At 36.2% G+C, this 16,206-nt stretch overlaps 1 protein-coding gene across 6 annotated transcripts in view; it reads left to right on the top strand.

The window, feature by feature from the left end:
* LOC108267932 (E3 ubiquitin-protein ligase TRIM39) overlaps positions 1 to 13,272 on the top strand; it is a 110,004-nt gene extending 96,732 nt beyond the window's left edge. For 4 of the 6 annotated variants that reach the window (XM_053681921.1, XM_053681920.1, XM_053681922.1 and 1 more), the window contains 6 exons: positions 9,940 to 10,496; positions 10,746 to 10,841; positions 10,989 to 11,222; positions 11,319 to 11,481; positions 11,586 to 11,621; positions 12,480 to 13,272. In XM_053681921.1, coding sequence (XP_053537896.1) covers positions 9,940 to 10,496; positions 10,746 to 10,841; positions 10,989 to 11,222; positions 11,319 to 11,481; positions 11,586 to 11,621; positions 12,480 to 13,060 — 1,667 coding nt within the window. In that variant the 3' untranslated portion in view covers positions 13,061 to 13,272. Of the gene's footprint in view, positions 1 to 5,040; positions 5,122 to 5,911; positions 6,214 to 6,997; positions 7,072 to 9,939; positions 10,497 to 10,745; positions 10,842 to 10,988; positions 11,223 to 11,318; positions 11,482 to 11,585; positions 11,622 to 12,479 lie in introns of those variants that run through there. The other 2 variants (XM_053681924.1, XM_053681919.1) reach the window with 2 other exon arrangements.
* The last annotated feature ends 2,934 nt before the right edge of the window (positions 13,273 to 16,206 follow it).

Genomic DNA, 16,206 nt, shown 5'->3' with positions numbered 1-16,206 from the left:
TTTGAACCTCAGCCATTGATCTAACACTGTTTAATAAGTCCAACAATAGTCAGATCCTCCATTGTCCCAATTAAACCCTGCAACATCTCTGTAGTACCACACTGTTCAAAAGTACACAGGCCATTGTTGTCGCATCTTCTAAATTTAATTGCTGCTCTCAGATTACATGAGTTTTCATCACACCGCTTTGACATTTTTACAAATTTTTTAAATTGATACAAAAGCTAGTAAAAAAATCACACACAGTAAAACAGATAGGAACCAACAAATAAACACACACACACACACACACACACACACACACACACACACACACACACACAAATACAGACACAGGGGTATAAAATACCTATTGTACAACTCACCAAAGCTTCTTGTTTTTAACCAATTGTACAAGCTGTTTTAACAATTCCGTTATCAGGTATTGGTTGTGATCAACGCGACAAATCTCCCCAGCAAGGAGTTTCTGGGTTGCTATGATTTGTTTGTGTGTGATGGTATGGTTGTGTAATGCTTCCACAACACTTTGATTATAAAGACGTTGATTCTTCTCTATAATGTCTAGACGTTCGGCGACGCTAGCAAAAGTCTTTTCAAATCCTGCAATATGATCTTTGATGGCCTTGAACCCGGTTCGTATCACCTCCAACGAGTCTCTGTTATTGTCTATAATAGCATGAGCCTCGCGACCAAAAGCTTCTTGGTTTGAAGGCAGATCGTCTCCAGGAACCGGGGTAAATACACAGGTGTCCCACTATTCCAACAAATCCTGATTCCAGTTCAAACCAGAGTCTATAGCGTGCGGTTCATTCACAACTGACACTGTTGGGGAAAAAAAACCCCACAAAACATTGCTTAGGATATCGGCACGAATTAGGATGATAAAACACTCTTTTAAAATAAAATTAAAAATACATGCTACATACCGTCTGTCGATCGTGGGGGAAATCTTGATCGTTTACATTTAGACGTCGCGACACCCACGCTGTGGACCCGAGCGACTGTTTTACGCTTGGCCTTTCCAGAGCTCGTTGGTATACAGCGTTCAGGAGAAACCGCAGCACTATTTTTTAACTCGGGTGCAGCGATCTTGTTTACAAGATCTGACAAGCCTTGAACAGTAAACAAACAAACACAATACATAATAAATCATCTTAACCCGCTTTTAAACATAACAGACAAATATCTAATTATCACAATTCAAACCAAGACAGGGTTTTCCAAGCAAACTCACGGGACTTCTGTGTTCGATCCTTTGTGTAAAATAAAGTAAAATCATTAAACACATACACAACACATTATACATAGGATCGAATACTCATAAAGAATAACAATGTACGTACCGCTTGCCTTGTTCAGAAAATTTATTTAGTCTACGATGTCCAGGATAGACACAATGTCAGCATCACTGTAGCGTTAGATACTGTACCTGTTTTATCCACCACAATAAACCCATAAATTCGTTTATAAATAAAAACATTCTTAACAATGTGTAATAATAATAATAATAATAATAATAATAATAATAATAAAACAAAACACTTACTGTTACGATAAACAGTATCTCCTCTTTGAAGTATTCTCCAAAATAAAATATAAAATTTTAGCGGTGAGTTAAAACGAGAATCGACGATTCGCCTAAAATTACACAGCTATATTACACAGCCGAGATCTTAGAGACTTCTGCGTAAGTGACCCTACTATTAAACATAAAGCATACCTATCGTAAGGGTGTGTCATAAAGCCATTAACACCCCCAAAGACACTCATTATCTGTAGGATCACACCACGACCCACCTGCTCATAAAAAACTCTTGGTCAGGAAGAAACAAAGGGCCATAAATTAAGCACTCGTAGAGAAACGCAGGCCTGAGAAGAACGAGGCCATAAATTAGCCCACTAACTCTACCGCCAAGATTGACATTTTGACAGAACGTACTGGCTACAATGAAAACACTTGTATGGGTGTGTTTAGAGAGGAGGGGGGGGGGGGGGGGGGGGGGCGTGTCTGAAAATACGTATGTGTGTGCGGGGTTTAGCGAGAGCGAGGTGTTTCAGTTTAACTTCATTAATGCTTAACACAGCGAATGGAAGACATCTCTGGAAAAAACTTAATATCTTGTTATCTCCTTCCATGTTTTTTCTGCAGTTCAGGAGGCTCTCCTTCCATGTTGTTTGAAATATAAATATTAATTTGGTAATATTTATATTTCAAACAACATGGAAGGAGAGCCTCCTGAACTGCAGAAAATCTCTTAGTGCTGCTACAAAAGTCTTTCTCTCCACCTTAATAGGAGATAACAAAGACAACTTGAGATTTTTATTCAATACGGTAGCAAAATTAGCTAGGAATAAAACCACTCCAGAAAGAAGCACTCAATAATTTACATAGCAGTGAAGATTTCATGAAATTTTTCATTGGTAAATTTAGATGTGAAATTCAGGCTATTAAATTAATACCAGACAGTTTTATAACTAACCCTATAGATGATAATATAGCAATATCAGATCATTGTTTAGAATGTTTTACTCCCCTTAGAGAGACCGAACTAGCTTCATTAATCTATTCAGCGAAATCATCAACTTGCATATTAGATCCTGTACCTACATGTTTCTTTAAACAGATTTGTCCTGTAATTGAACCACTTTTAAATATAATCAATTCTTCCTTTAGCACTGGCTATGTACCTAAATCATTTAAATTAGCAGTTATTAAACCCCTGATTAAATAACCTGACCTTGACCCCTCTCAACTGTCCAGCTATAGACCAATATCAAATCTTCCATTTTTCTCCAAGATATTAGAAAAGGTTGTAGCACAGCAGCTATGCTCATACTTGCAAAGGAATAACATTCATGAAGTGCATCAGTCAGGATTTAGGCCTTATCATAGCACAGAGACAACGTTATTAAAAGTAGTAAATGACCTACTACTGGCCTCTGATCACGGTTGTTTCTTGTTGCTTGTGTTTCTTGACCTCAGTGCAGCTTTTGATACTATAGATCACTCTATTCTCCTTGATAGACTAGAAAATGTTATCGGCATTAAGGAACAACCCTCTCCTCGCTCAAGTCTTATTTGACCAATCGTTATCAGTTTGTAGATGTAAATATTAATTTCTCCACACATACCGAGGTTAAATTTGGTGTTCCACAAGGTTCTGTTTTAGGCCCACTGCTTTTTACTTTATATATGCTACCTCTAGGTCAAATTATTCGCAAACATGGAATTAGCTTCCACTGTTATGGTGATGATACACAGCTGTATGTTTCAGCGAAGCCAGAGGACAGACAGCAACTTAGTAAAGTTGAGGAATGTATAAAGGACATTAGACACTCGATGCTTATTAACTTCCTATTAATTAATTCTGAAAAGACAGAAGTACTTGTACTATGACCATTTGTAGCTAGAAGTAGTCTTTCTGATCTCATAGTAACTCTGGATGGACTTTCTGTTTCATCATGTGCAACAGTAAAAGACCTTGGTGTAATTATTGACTCCAGTCTATCATTTGATACTCATGTTGATAATATTACTAGGATAGCCTTCTTTCATCTCAGAAATATTTCTAAGATAAGAAATGTATTGTCACTACATGAAGCAGAAATTTTAGTTCATGCTTTCATCACCTCTAGACTAGATTGCGGTAATGCCTTACTGTCTGGATGTTCCAGTAGGTGCATAAACAAACTCCAGTTAGTCCAGAATGTAGCTGCTAGAGTCCTAACTAGAACCAGAAGTAACGACCATATCACCCCGATCTTATCAGTACTGCACTGGTTCCCAGTGAAATCTCACATTGACAATAAAATACTATTATCAACTTATAAAGCACTAAATGTTCTCACGCCACAGTATCTAAGCGACCTTTTGGTTTTCTATGATCCGTCATGCCTACTTAGATCTAAAGGTGCAGGCTATTTGACGGTACTTCAAATAGTGAAGACGACAGCAGGGGGAAGAGCTTTCTCTTATAGAGCCCCACAGTTATGGAACAGTCTTTCAATAGTGTTCGGGACTCAGACACAGTCTCAGTGTTTAAGTCTAGGCTTAAAACGTATTTGTGTACTCAAGCCTACCATGACTAGATTTTCTCTTACACTAAACAATCTCTTCTCTCCCTCTCTCCTTCTGTCGAGCAACACACGATTTTATGGAGATACTAGAGATCCTGATCCTTTCTGCTCTCCGGACCTGCCTGATCCGTTCGTATGCCCTACCTCTGGATGGAGCTCTCATCTGCTGCTTCTAGGGCCAAACAGACTTCATATAAAAACGTAAAGAAATTTTTTACACTAACTGTTGTTACCCAGATGAGGATGGGTTCCCTTCTGAATCTGGTTCCTTTCAACGTTTCTTCCTTGGGAGTTTTTCCTTGCCACCGTTTTGCTCAATTAGGATTAATTCACACACTTAAAATCTGCATACCATGTTTTATATATTTCTGTAAAGTTGCTTTGAGACAATGTTTATTGTAAAAAGCGCTATACTAATAAAATTGAATTGAATTGAATACCTGACACCTAGATGAACACTTTACAGTTGGCTTCATGACTGTTTGTCATTCCCTTCAAATGCTGTTGAGCTTTAAATTATGGTTTTTAAAATTATTATTTTGTGTATGAGCCCATGCAGTAATAAAATACATGGCAATTTATATATATGATTTAATAGTTTCTTTTGTTAAATATCAAAAATCTAAAAGGTGTGCATTATAGGTGACACCTACATGAACACTGTACAGTTGGTTATATGACTGTAAGTCCTTCCCTTCAAATGCTATTGAAGTTAGAAACGTGTTTAACAATGTCGTATGTAACTTTAGAGACGGTCCCTTCATTTCCGCATATCTGCGAATATCGAACGTCTAACGTGAAAGCCAACTTTATGCCAGTAGCAATGCTAGTAATGTGTCGGTTTTTATCAAATCAACTCTTCACCACACTTCACCAACAGACAATTAGTTTGCACTGACATCACTGGAGAACAGGTTTAACTGGAGCACTGAGAAATGTGGCTCTTCCTGTATTACAGCTAGAGAAGAGTTTAAAGTACAATTATGTTCTTCATGCAGCAACATTTACTCAGCTCGTACACACCTTTAGAGTGGAAACACACAGGTAAGATTTGCTTTCTGGCTAGGAGAAACATTTGAGCTGTTTAAGATCTCTCATAAAAATGAGAGATCTCATTTTTATTTTTCTTTCCTCTGGGATGTGACCTACAGGCCGTAAACACAGTAAATGTTTATGTTCATGACATCACAAGCAGAAAAATGAACTTGTATCTAGGGTGACTAGATAAAAAGCCCCTTATTTCTAAAAAGTAAATGAAGCACGAGTTAGGTTTTCAAAATTGCACCTGAATTAACCACAAAATCCTTTGGACTGATGAGACCATGGTGGAGATGTTTGGTCATCATGTACATCTCCATGTTTGGCGAAAACCAAACAAAGCATATCACCACAAACACCTCAAACCAACTGTTAAGCACGGTTGGTGAAAGGGTGATCGTTTAGGCTTGTTTTTCAGCCACAGGACGTGGGAAACTTGCAGTCATTGAGACAACAATGGACTCCACTTTACACCAGAATATTCATGAGACATTTTTTATCTTTTTTATAAGCTCATGCTTTTAGTATTAATGTATAAATACTGATTATTTTACAAGAAATGTAGTTCACAATGATGTAAAAATACTTTTGTTTAAATGTTATGGCTTCTAAAGTCTTAAGTCATGTGACCTGCCTAAAATATGTGCTACTTATAAACCCAAGGCATATAGCATTTTAACATCTTGGCACAACATTGCAATAGTTTAAAGTAACAGGTGTGTTTGTTTTTTTCAAAATCCAAAAGTCAGTTTTCCAAAGATGAAATGACGTGGCCCAGGATGATAATCTGCAGGAGAAGTAAACAACATTATTTTTATTTCATGTGCAGTTTGAATAACTATAAATACACATGAACAGAGGTGAAGCCAAAGAGGTGGAGACAAACTGCATTGTGATCATATGTGGAACTGTCCCTTTATCAACCATTAGAAGTGAACAAGGAAGTGACTGAAGTGAAAGAGAAAAGCAGTTAGCTCACATCGAGCAGAAACCCTTATTTTCACATTCATTTCTGAAATTAACTGCAGGATATTCACTGAATCTGGAATATAAATGCAGACAATTCTCACTCCCTGAAAAGTGGCAAGTAAAATAAAGGTATGTACTTCAGTGAATGTTTTATAGTTCAGAGGTTTTGTCAGTGTGTGATAAACTGCACAGATAAACAATATCAGACAGAGACAGGGTCTCTAACACACTGCTGAAATACTGACTATGAAATGCAAATTGATTATAACTGTGTTTTTTATACTGTGTATTTAATGATCAGTGATCAACCGAGACAGCAAAGCTGAAAAACAGAGTCAAAGGTTCCTTTATTTTATTAACTGCTCAAAAGTGGAGAGTTGAACTGATTCCAGCATGAACACTTAAATACAAGTTAAAATACAATTGTACTTTATGCTTAATGACTACATTTGTCCAAATGTGTGAGCTGAACTTAATTACCTGTGTGTGTGTGTGTGTGTGTGTGTGTGTGTGTGTGTGTGTGTGTGTGTGTGTGTGTGTGTGTGTGTGTGTATGTATGTGTATGTATGTATATGTATGTATGTATACTGTGTTAGAAGTATAGAGATGAGCACTGGGTGAAACATAAACACTTCTACAAACACATCAGGAAGTGAGAAACTGTGAATGATACAGTTAGTGAGCTGAGAGCTGTGAGAATGATCAGTGAAATTCTGTGTTTATTACAATCTAATGAAGATGAAGAATGTTTACGTGTGTTTTATATCACAGTCTAAATGCTTCCAGTGTCATTGCTCATGTTTAACACTGCAGACAAGCATGCTGAGTCAAACAGACTAATCAGTATCACCTCATACTGTTACATGTGTGAACTGAATGATGTGATTTCTTACTGAAAAAAATTAAAACACAGGAGGAAGTAAATGACTGAATCTTCATGACCAACAAAAGGTGGATGAAGAAGGAGCATGGAACAGCCACTATCATGTAAGTTATGCAGCTTATATATGATTTGTATTTGTGTTTATTAAATAGTTATGCAGTAGGAAGTCACTGTTTCTATAGTAACAACTAATTAACTATGACTTGTGCTGCATGGTGGAGGTGCTACATCATTTAAAGAAGGACTGTCACTAGTATGGAATTTTATCTGAAATTATACTAAATGATCTCAATGAATGGTTTGTCTTTTCAGTTGACTTTATGCGTCTCTTTTCATATAATAATAACACTTGTGCACTAAAACACCAACATCTTAGAAAGCAATCTACTAAGACAGATCATGTGACTATGGAGGAATTTTTAGACTATTGTTGAAATATTTATTGTTAAAATGAAATAATTTAATAATTGGATATGTAGTTAAAAGTGACAATAAATGAATAATACTGAAGTGGAATTGGGGCAAAAATAGTTAAATGTGACTCAAAATGTTTTATTTATTATTTAAATACTTAAATATTGATTTATTTCAGTGATGCTCTGCAGCCATACACAGTGACATTAAATAAATCATAATAATGAGCATCATGAAATACTCGCTGAAATCTGTCACGTTCATCCATAATTAATAAAGTCTGAACAAACCCTCCATATGTAACTCAACTAAATTTCGTTACAAACTGAAAAGAAAAGAAACAAAAATCATAACAATTATATATAGAACCTGTTAATGACATATACACAGACATTACCTAATAATATATAATATTCTTTAGCAAATTCTGCAATTGAATAATGTACTATGGCTAAGCTACAGCTCCACTAAATATTACTGTTTAATTCCACAAATCAAAGTTACAAATAGTTACAATTCTTTTCACATATATTTTATCGATTCTTTTCTCAAAAAAATGCTGTGATTAAATGTTATGTTTGCCAGTAATTTATGAATAACAATATATGTAGCTATATTAAAACATATGATTGTGGAATGTAATTATTCATTGTGATCAGCTCCATGGGAGCTCCATCCAGCTCCACCCGCGCTGATCACTCAGACGTCACGATGAACTCAAAGCGATTCACTCCTTTTTTACTAATTCAATCAGTGTAAGTTCTTGTGGCATGTGGTATTCGTGTTGCACAATGATGAATAATTTGCTACATATTTCTTTTTAAAGGAAAGAAATATGAATAATTAGCAAGATTTTATGGAAATATTAGCCAACCCAGAGTCCTGCGCAAAAAAAGAGCTTTTCACTAAAAAACTTTGTTTACACTATTTTATTGCTATTTATGTTACTGATGATATAACATGTTATTGTACTGATATTAGGTCTCCTTACAGTGACACAGGGCTCCGTAATGAGGTAGGGGGTGGGGGGAGATTAGGACGATTCTAAGGGCCCTGGTCAGACAGGGGGCCCAACAGAACCCTATACTTTCCTGTATGATTTTCATATTTAAATGGCCTCTTGCACAATCTATTAAGAAGCACGCTATAATGAATGCCAGTGCATCTGTGTGTCCCGTTAAGACATTCACAGATTATTCAGAATCACGGCACTTTACAGTTGTGAGTCGTTACATGCGTCAGGGAGAGTGCTATGATTCTGAAGCTAGCCCGTATGAAGCTGTTATAATTAACATCAAATAGAAATTCTATCAGTTACTCACCCTGATGTTTATCCTTGGAGGTTTAAACACAATATTTCCAAGAATCTACAGTGGGGGGAAATAAGTATTGAACCTGTCTACATTTGTTTCAGTAAATATATTTACAGTGAGGTTATTCACATAAAATTTTCACCAGAGATCAGTATTAACTCAAGAAATCTGGAAATATAAAGAATTCACAACATTAAAGTCCATAAATAAAGTTATGTGTAATAAAGTGGAATGACACAGGAAAAAGTATTGAACATACTAACTGAAATGTATTTAATACTTAGTGGAGAAGCCTTTGTTTGTAATGACAGGTTCAAGACGCTTCCTGTATGAAGAAATTAATCGGCCGCAGTATTCAGGTGTGATTTTGGCCCATTCTTCTAAACATATTGTCTTTAAATCTTGTTCAGTAGGATTCTTGTCAGGTGATTGACTGGGCCATTCTTACACCTTGATATAAGGACCAAAATAAGTCCTTAATGAAATGTGAAAAAATAAAATACAATGAATATCAAATAAAAATCAGTGCCACAGTAACCTAGAACAAAGTGTTATTTAAAATAATAATAATAATAATAATAATAATAATAATAATAATAATAATAATAATAATAATAATAATAATAATAATAAATTGTATTTATAAAGTAAGGTCAAAACGTCTGAGAGCACATACAATCTGGGATTCTGGAAAAGAACATAAAGGTTTTGAATTTTTTGTATATGTTCCACAACCTTTAATGTAACTGCAGAGTGATAAAAGTGTGACTTTGTTAAAAAAAAGTGTTATTGTTGGAGCGTTGCAGTGATACTGTATAAGAGAAATAAAACACTCAAGCATGCACAGTTTTATATAAAAGTAATCAGCTCTGGGATGAAAACGACTTCACACCACCCTGTCAGTGATTATTTTTAATGCACATTGTTCTGTGTTTTATGTCTTATATAAGAGATACAGTACACTTGTAAATACACCTGACTGTAAAATTCATGAAGGTATTCTACCAAAAAAGTTTTAACACAAACATTAAATAAAACCCCAACAAGTGCCTTTAAACTTCAGTTAGTGCGTTTAGAATAAAAAGTCTTTTTCATATCAGTACTGGAAAATGTAGAAATTCTGGCCTGTGATTTTCACACCTTCACTGCAGATGCAGTTTACTGTATAGAGACAAGGTTGAAACTAATTACAGTATTTCTACACTATTTATAAACAATGTGCAACTTTTGTTCTATCAAACCTAGTTTCTCGTGACTCCAGCAGTCTCCTGTCTGAAGATCAGCTGCAGTGTTCGATCTGTCTGGATGTGTTCACTGATCCAGTCACCACTCCATGTGGACACAACTTCTGCAAGAGCTGCCTTACACAGTGCTGGGAGAAGAGTCAACACTGTTACTGTCCATTATGTAAAGAGAAATTCACCAAGAGACCTGAACTGAAGATTAATACAACACTGAGAGAGGTTGCAGATCACTTCAAGAAGAAATGTGGTCCTGACAAACCTGAGGTTCTTTGTGATGGCTGCACTGGAAAGAAGCTGAAGGCCCTGAAATCCTGTCTGGATTGTTGTGCAAGTTTCTGTAAAACTCATTTAGAGCCTCATAATAATATTCCAAAACTTAAGAAGCACAAATTAATAAACCCTGTGGAGAACCTGGAGGACTACATATGCCAGAAACATGAGAGACCTCTTGGGCTGTTCTGTAGAGATGATCAGACGTATGTGTGTAAGTTCTGCACTGAAGGAGACCACAAGAATCACAACACTGTTCCTATAGAGGAGGAGAGCAGAGAGAGGAAGGTGAGAAACACTGATTAACATCAGATTTTGACATTTTTATGGATATTTCAATTTAATTTATCCAGTAGTAGATCAGACTAAGATTTTTATTTCAAATAGAATAATTCCAAGGAAATAATTTGTTATTTGTTATTTAACTATTTTGTTACACCACGCATAGGGAAAATTATGACATGTCAGTTTTTAAAAAAACAGAGGACGAATATAATAAGCATAAGGTCAATTAATTTTCTTCTACTCTGTCCTCAGACACAGCTGGGGAAAACACAGGCAGATGTGCAAAAGATGATTCAGGACCGACAGAAAAAGATCAGAGAGATCAAACACTCAGTAGACCTCAGTAAAGTGTGTACAACATGACATGAGTTTATAGCTGCTACATTCAGTGGTTTTCTTTTTATTTTGTATAAATGAACAAACTGCATTAAACATTGTTCATTGTTTCACTATTCAGTGTAATCTGATGGAAGTGAAAATGTGTTCCTCCTTTAGAGAAGCACAGAGAAAGAGAAAGCAGACAGTGTTGAAGTCTTCACTGCTCTGATTCGCTCCATTGAGAGAAGTCAGGCTGAGCTGCTGGAGGTGATGGAGGAGAAGCAGAAAGCAGCAGAGAGGCAGGCTGAAGGTCTCATTAAAGAGCTGGAGCAGGAAATCACTGTGCTAAAGAGGAGAGACACTGAGCTGGAGCAGCTCTCACACACTGAGGAGCATCTCCACCTCCTACAGGTCAGTGTTCCTCTCTCTGCTCACTGGCAATGCAGAACATCACAGAACAACACTCACCATGCTGAGGGATTTCTCCTCTCTCCTGCTCTACTGTAGATTTACTCCTCCATGTGCAGCCCTCCACACACCAAGAACTGGACTGAGATCAGTATTAACACTGATCTGAGTGGGGACACTGTGAGGACAGCTCTGTCTCAGCTTCAGAAGACTCTGAATGAGAAACTCCCTAAAACAGTGGATGGCAGATTCAAGGAAACAGGTGAGAAATTTTTAGATTTAACATTTTCTTTCAGACTTAAGTCTAAAATGTGTTGCATTAAAATGATCTTAAATCTAATGAAAATGACGTTTTGCTGTGATTAGTCTCCACAGAACTGAAGAGGATTCAGCAGTATGCAGGTACAGTGAGGTTTCTGATTTCCTCTCATATTAAAATGTACATATCAGCATTACACCACTGCATCATCAGACTGATTTTCATCTGTAGATCTCTCCAGCTAAAAGGAAGTCTTAAAGTGTCTCTCATGATCCTCCTCACTATAGCTCCCTATTACTGCCATGCACTAAAGCCCTTAAACCCTTTTCTACATTAGAAAGACTGATCTTCCTCTTACATGTCACTAAGAGACATGCAGGAAACATGTATGTTTGGACAGAGATGAACTTTCTTCTTTTTTTTTAATGCATGAGTATTAAACTTTAATTTCTTTGCCTATCAAATGTAAATGTTGTTGTGCAATGCAAAAAAAGAGTTTTATTCTCATGCAGTTAAATATATATATATATATATATATATATATATATATATATATATATATATATATATATATATATATATATATATATATATACATATATATATATATATATATATATGTATATTTTAAATTTCAGTGTCACAATCATTGACTGTCTCAGTCATGTTTTCTTGTGTGTGTGTGTGTGTGTGTGTGTGTGTGTGTGTGTGTGTGTGTGTGTGTGTGTGTGTGTGTGTGTGTGTGTGTTTCTCGTGATTTGTGACTCTACAAAATATAAAGTAAAGTTTCAGATGGAAAACATTTTATATTTCTCATCTTTGACAGGCTCCTACTATCAACTGTACATGTTTATCTTTTTTTTCCAAGGGATAATTTAAAAATGTTTAATTATTTAATCTTCTACAAATCCTCTTATAAATCCTAATGAATTTCATCCACTGATGATGGTTTAATATTTTTTACCTGCAAACTCACATCTCACTCTGTGTGTTTCTCTCAGTGGATGTGACTCTGGATCCTGATACAGCAAATCCATATCTCATCCTGTCTGCTGATGGAAAACAAGTGACGCTTGGAGACACAGAACAGGATCTCCCTGATACACCACAGAGGTTTAATAAATGTGTTAATGTTCTGGGAAAGCAGAGTTTCTCCTCAGGGAGATTTTATTATGAGGTGCAGGTCAGAGGGAAAACTGAGTGGACATTAGGAGTCGTGAGAGAGAACATTAAAAGGAAGGGGAAGATTACACTGAGACCTCAGAATGGATTCTGGACTGTGGGGCTGAGGAATGAGAATGAGTATACGGCTGGTACTAGTCCCTCTGTCCCCCTCACACTGAGAGAGAAGGTGGAGAAGGTGGGGGTGTTTGTGGATTATGAGGAGGGTCTGGTCTCCTTTTATGATGTGAAGTCCAGCTCTCATATCTACTCTTTCACTGGTCAGTCTTTCACTGAGAAGCTCCATCCTTACTTCAGTCCTTGTTTTAAAGAAGGAGGTAAAAATTCAGCACCACTGATCATCACTCTTGTACATGATGAGAATAAGAAGAAACATTTTACTTTTTCTAGTAAATTTTAGAAATACATATTCCCTTTTAAAATGTTGGACAATTTATTTTAATTCCTGTTTGTTTCTTTGTTTGTTTGGGTTTTTTTGTTTGTTTGTTTGTTTGTTTGTTGTTTTTTTTGCATAAACAAATCATTTTAATCCTTCAGTCTGTCTTTTACACATTATGAATATGGAACTTTGTCATTTCATATCAAAAATGAATAAAGATTATTTACAGTTCACACTGAGTTTTACTGCAGAATTTAATATCATCTATAAAATGTATGAAAGTGTAGATAAAACCGAACACCACTGTGTTTCTCCTTCAAACTTCATCAAACACAAACACAATCACAGTCATCTTTTATTTAGAAATAAAAGTCAGGGTTATTGTGTCCTTTAGAAAAGAAAAAAGAAGAAATGAATGAATGAATATTTGAATCCTCTATCTGCACTAATTTCTGCCATCTGCTGGTAGAAAGGTGAAATCACGTGGTCCATTTTCAGAAAACAAATGTCTTAAACATAGGATGACAGAGGAAACATCATTAATATTCATAAAGGAAACGCTACCTGATTGGTCCGCATAGGGTTGCACGATTATGGATAAACTGATAATCACGATTATTTTGATCACTATTGAAATCATGATTATTTATCACGATTATTCACTGATTTTAGGGACAACATATTTATATTACACTTCCACATTTAAAAAAAAAACAGACCACTGCTTTCAGCTCCATGTTGTGCTACATTCCTGCTAATGTTCAAATCTTTGCATCAAATTAGACAGGTCCTTAAAGTGCATCATATCGTAGAAGCAAAATCTAAATAAAATTGTACCCAAAATACAGAATAAGTAGAAATAAAATGCCATCAACCAAATGAAAATATGCAATCAAATATAACAATATGCAACCAAATGAAAACAATTCAGACCTGTGCAGAAAAGGCAATAACATAGTGTTTACAGGTTTTTGGCAAGAAACACTAGTCTTTCAACATTTTCTGTCTTGAGAGACAAGCGAAGGCAGGTCACTACATTTCCCCCCGTACTAAAAACCCTGCCTGAAGGGGAACTTGTGGCCCGAATGCACAAGTACTTTTTTGCCAGTTTCAAGAGTCATGGATAGAGTCTCTGGTGTTCCCTCCACCAGTCCAGCGGATCCTCCTCACTGTCAAGGTTGTCTAATTGTAGGTAAGACTGTAGCTCAGAGGCTATAGCTTGTTGTTCGTGGTGGGGTGAGGGTCTTGGTGTGGTTCCCTCAGTGGCTCCTCAGCAGTCTCAACATGGGGATCAGTTGGGCCCATCACCATGAAAAGAGTCTGGTAAATCTAATGATCAATAATCTAATGTATTTAACATGCATATCCAGAAAGTAGATTACAGCACATTACAGCACCTGATTTTGTAGCACATTTGAATCTACTTCATTTAATTCATTTATAATAAATTCTGTCAATGTCAAGCATATCTTGTGTCAGAGGCTCCTTATATTTTTCATCCAGGTAGCTCAGGATTTTGGTCTTGATGGTGCGTATTAGGTCTGGATCATCATCCTTCACTTTCAGGATAGAGGAGCTGAAAAGGTGGAGGACTGGTTTTACAAAGGACACACTGACATATTTTTCACTGGAAAGCGCATCAGTAAACTCAGTCAGAGGGCAGAGGGATTTGTTGATGGCCTCCAGGACGTCACTGTCCTGCCTCCTGCCATGTGGGGATGAGTTGTCGGTCCTTTCTGTCAGTGAACAATACATGAGCAATGGTGCTCCAGGACTCTTTCTATCATGGCTTGCCTCGATCCACACGTTGTGGGGCACTCGGTCTTCAGAGCATGCTCTGGAAGCTTCAGCTTCCTTTGTGCCCCTGATAGCTCCTTTTTACGCCTATTGACGATAGGAATACTGTGATAGTTTTTAAGTTATGGCTCAGACCGGCTAGTCCCTATAATGAAAGTTGCTTTTTGCTTGAAAATAATAAAGATAAAAATAGCTTTTATTTGAAAATGTGCCAAAGGATCACCTTTTAAATTTTGAAGTTAAGCTTCTGTAAATGGTTGTGTATTGTACACAGTGTCCTCCATTAATATTGGCACCCTGAATCCAGTAACAATAAAGGAACATTTAATCTGACCCCTCAGAATGGATTGTGGACTGTGTGGCTATGGAATGAGAATCTGTATATGGCTAATGCTGGTCCCTCTGTCCCCCTCACACTGAGAGAGAAGGTGGAGAAGGTGGGGGTGTTTGTGGATAATGAGGAGGGTCTGGTCTCCTTTTATGATGTGAAGTCCAGCTCTTATATCTACTCTTTCACTGGTCAGTCTTTCACTGACAAACTCTATCCATTCTTCAGTCCTTGTTTTAATGAAGGAGGTAAAAAAAGAAGGTAAAAAAAAATCAGCACCACTAAAGAAGGTTAACAAAAACAAAAAACAAAACCCCAAAACAGCACCACTGACCATCTCTCCTGTATTTAAGACTAAATAAATTTTCACCTCATGAATTTAATGATCTATTAAATGGAGAGAATAAAAATATTTTTTTTCTGGTAAGATTTAGAAATACATATTCCCTTTTTAAAGTGCTTTACAGTTCATTTTAATACCTGGGGTTTGTTGTGCATAAACAAATATGTTTAATTCTAAACATTATTCTTGTGGGAAATAAATAAATAAACTACTTTCGCTGTGATTTTTTAAAATCTGTTTTGGTTTTTGTTCACAATCGTTAGCACATCGAAATAGATAAAGACAGTCAAGGTTCTTATTGTTAACGAACTCATTACTGATCTGGAATGTAATGTAATGTGTTTGCCGGAAACTTGGATTAAACCAAACAACATCAGCCTCGTTCTACTGGTCTAGGAGGAGGTGCTGCACTTATCCATAGTCAATATCTAGACATCACACAAAAACTTTATAAATTTTTAAAAACTAAATAAAGTTATACATTTAATTCTTTTGAAATTCTTTATACCAGTATAATTTATGTAGCCACAAAAAATGAGTCAATTCCTCTGATTATTATTTACAGACCCCCAGGGCCACATACTGATTTCCTTAGTGAATTTTCAGACTTTACCTCAAACCTGGTTGTTTCTGTAGATAAAGCATTAATCATCTGTGATTTTAATATTCATTTTGATAACCTGGAAGACCCACTGAGAA

The sequence above is a fragment of the Ictalurus punctatus genome, chromosome 7 (assembly GCF_001660625.3).
Source record: "Ictalurus punctatus breed USDA103 chromosome 7, Coco_2.0, whole genome shotgun sequence".
Taxonomy (NCBI): Eukaryota; Metazoa; Chordata; class Actinopteri; order Siluriformes; family Ictaluridae; genus Ictalurus; species Ictalurus punctatus.
Note: the sequence above shows the minus strand (reverse complement) of the source record. Positions and strands in the feature narration are given on the sequence as shown.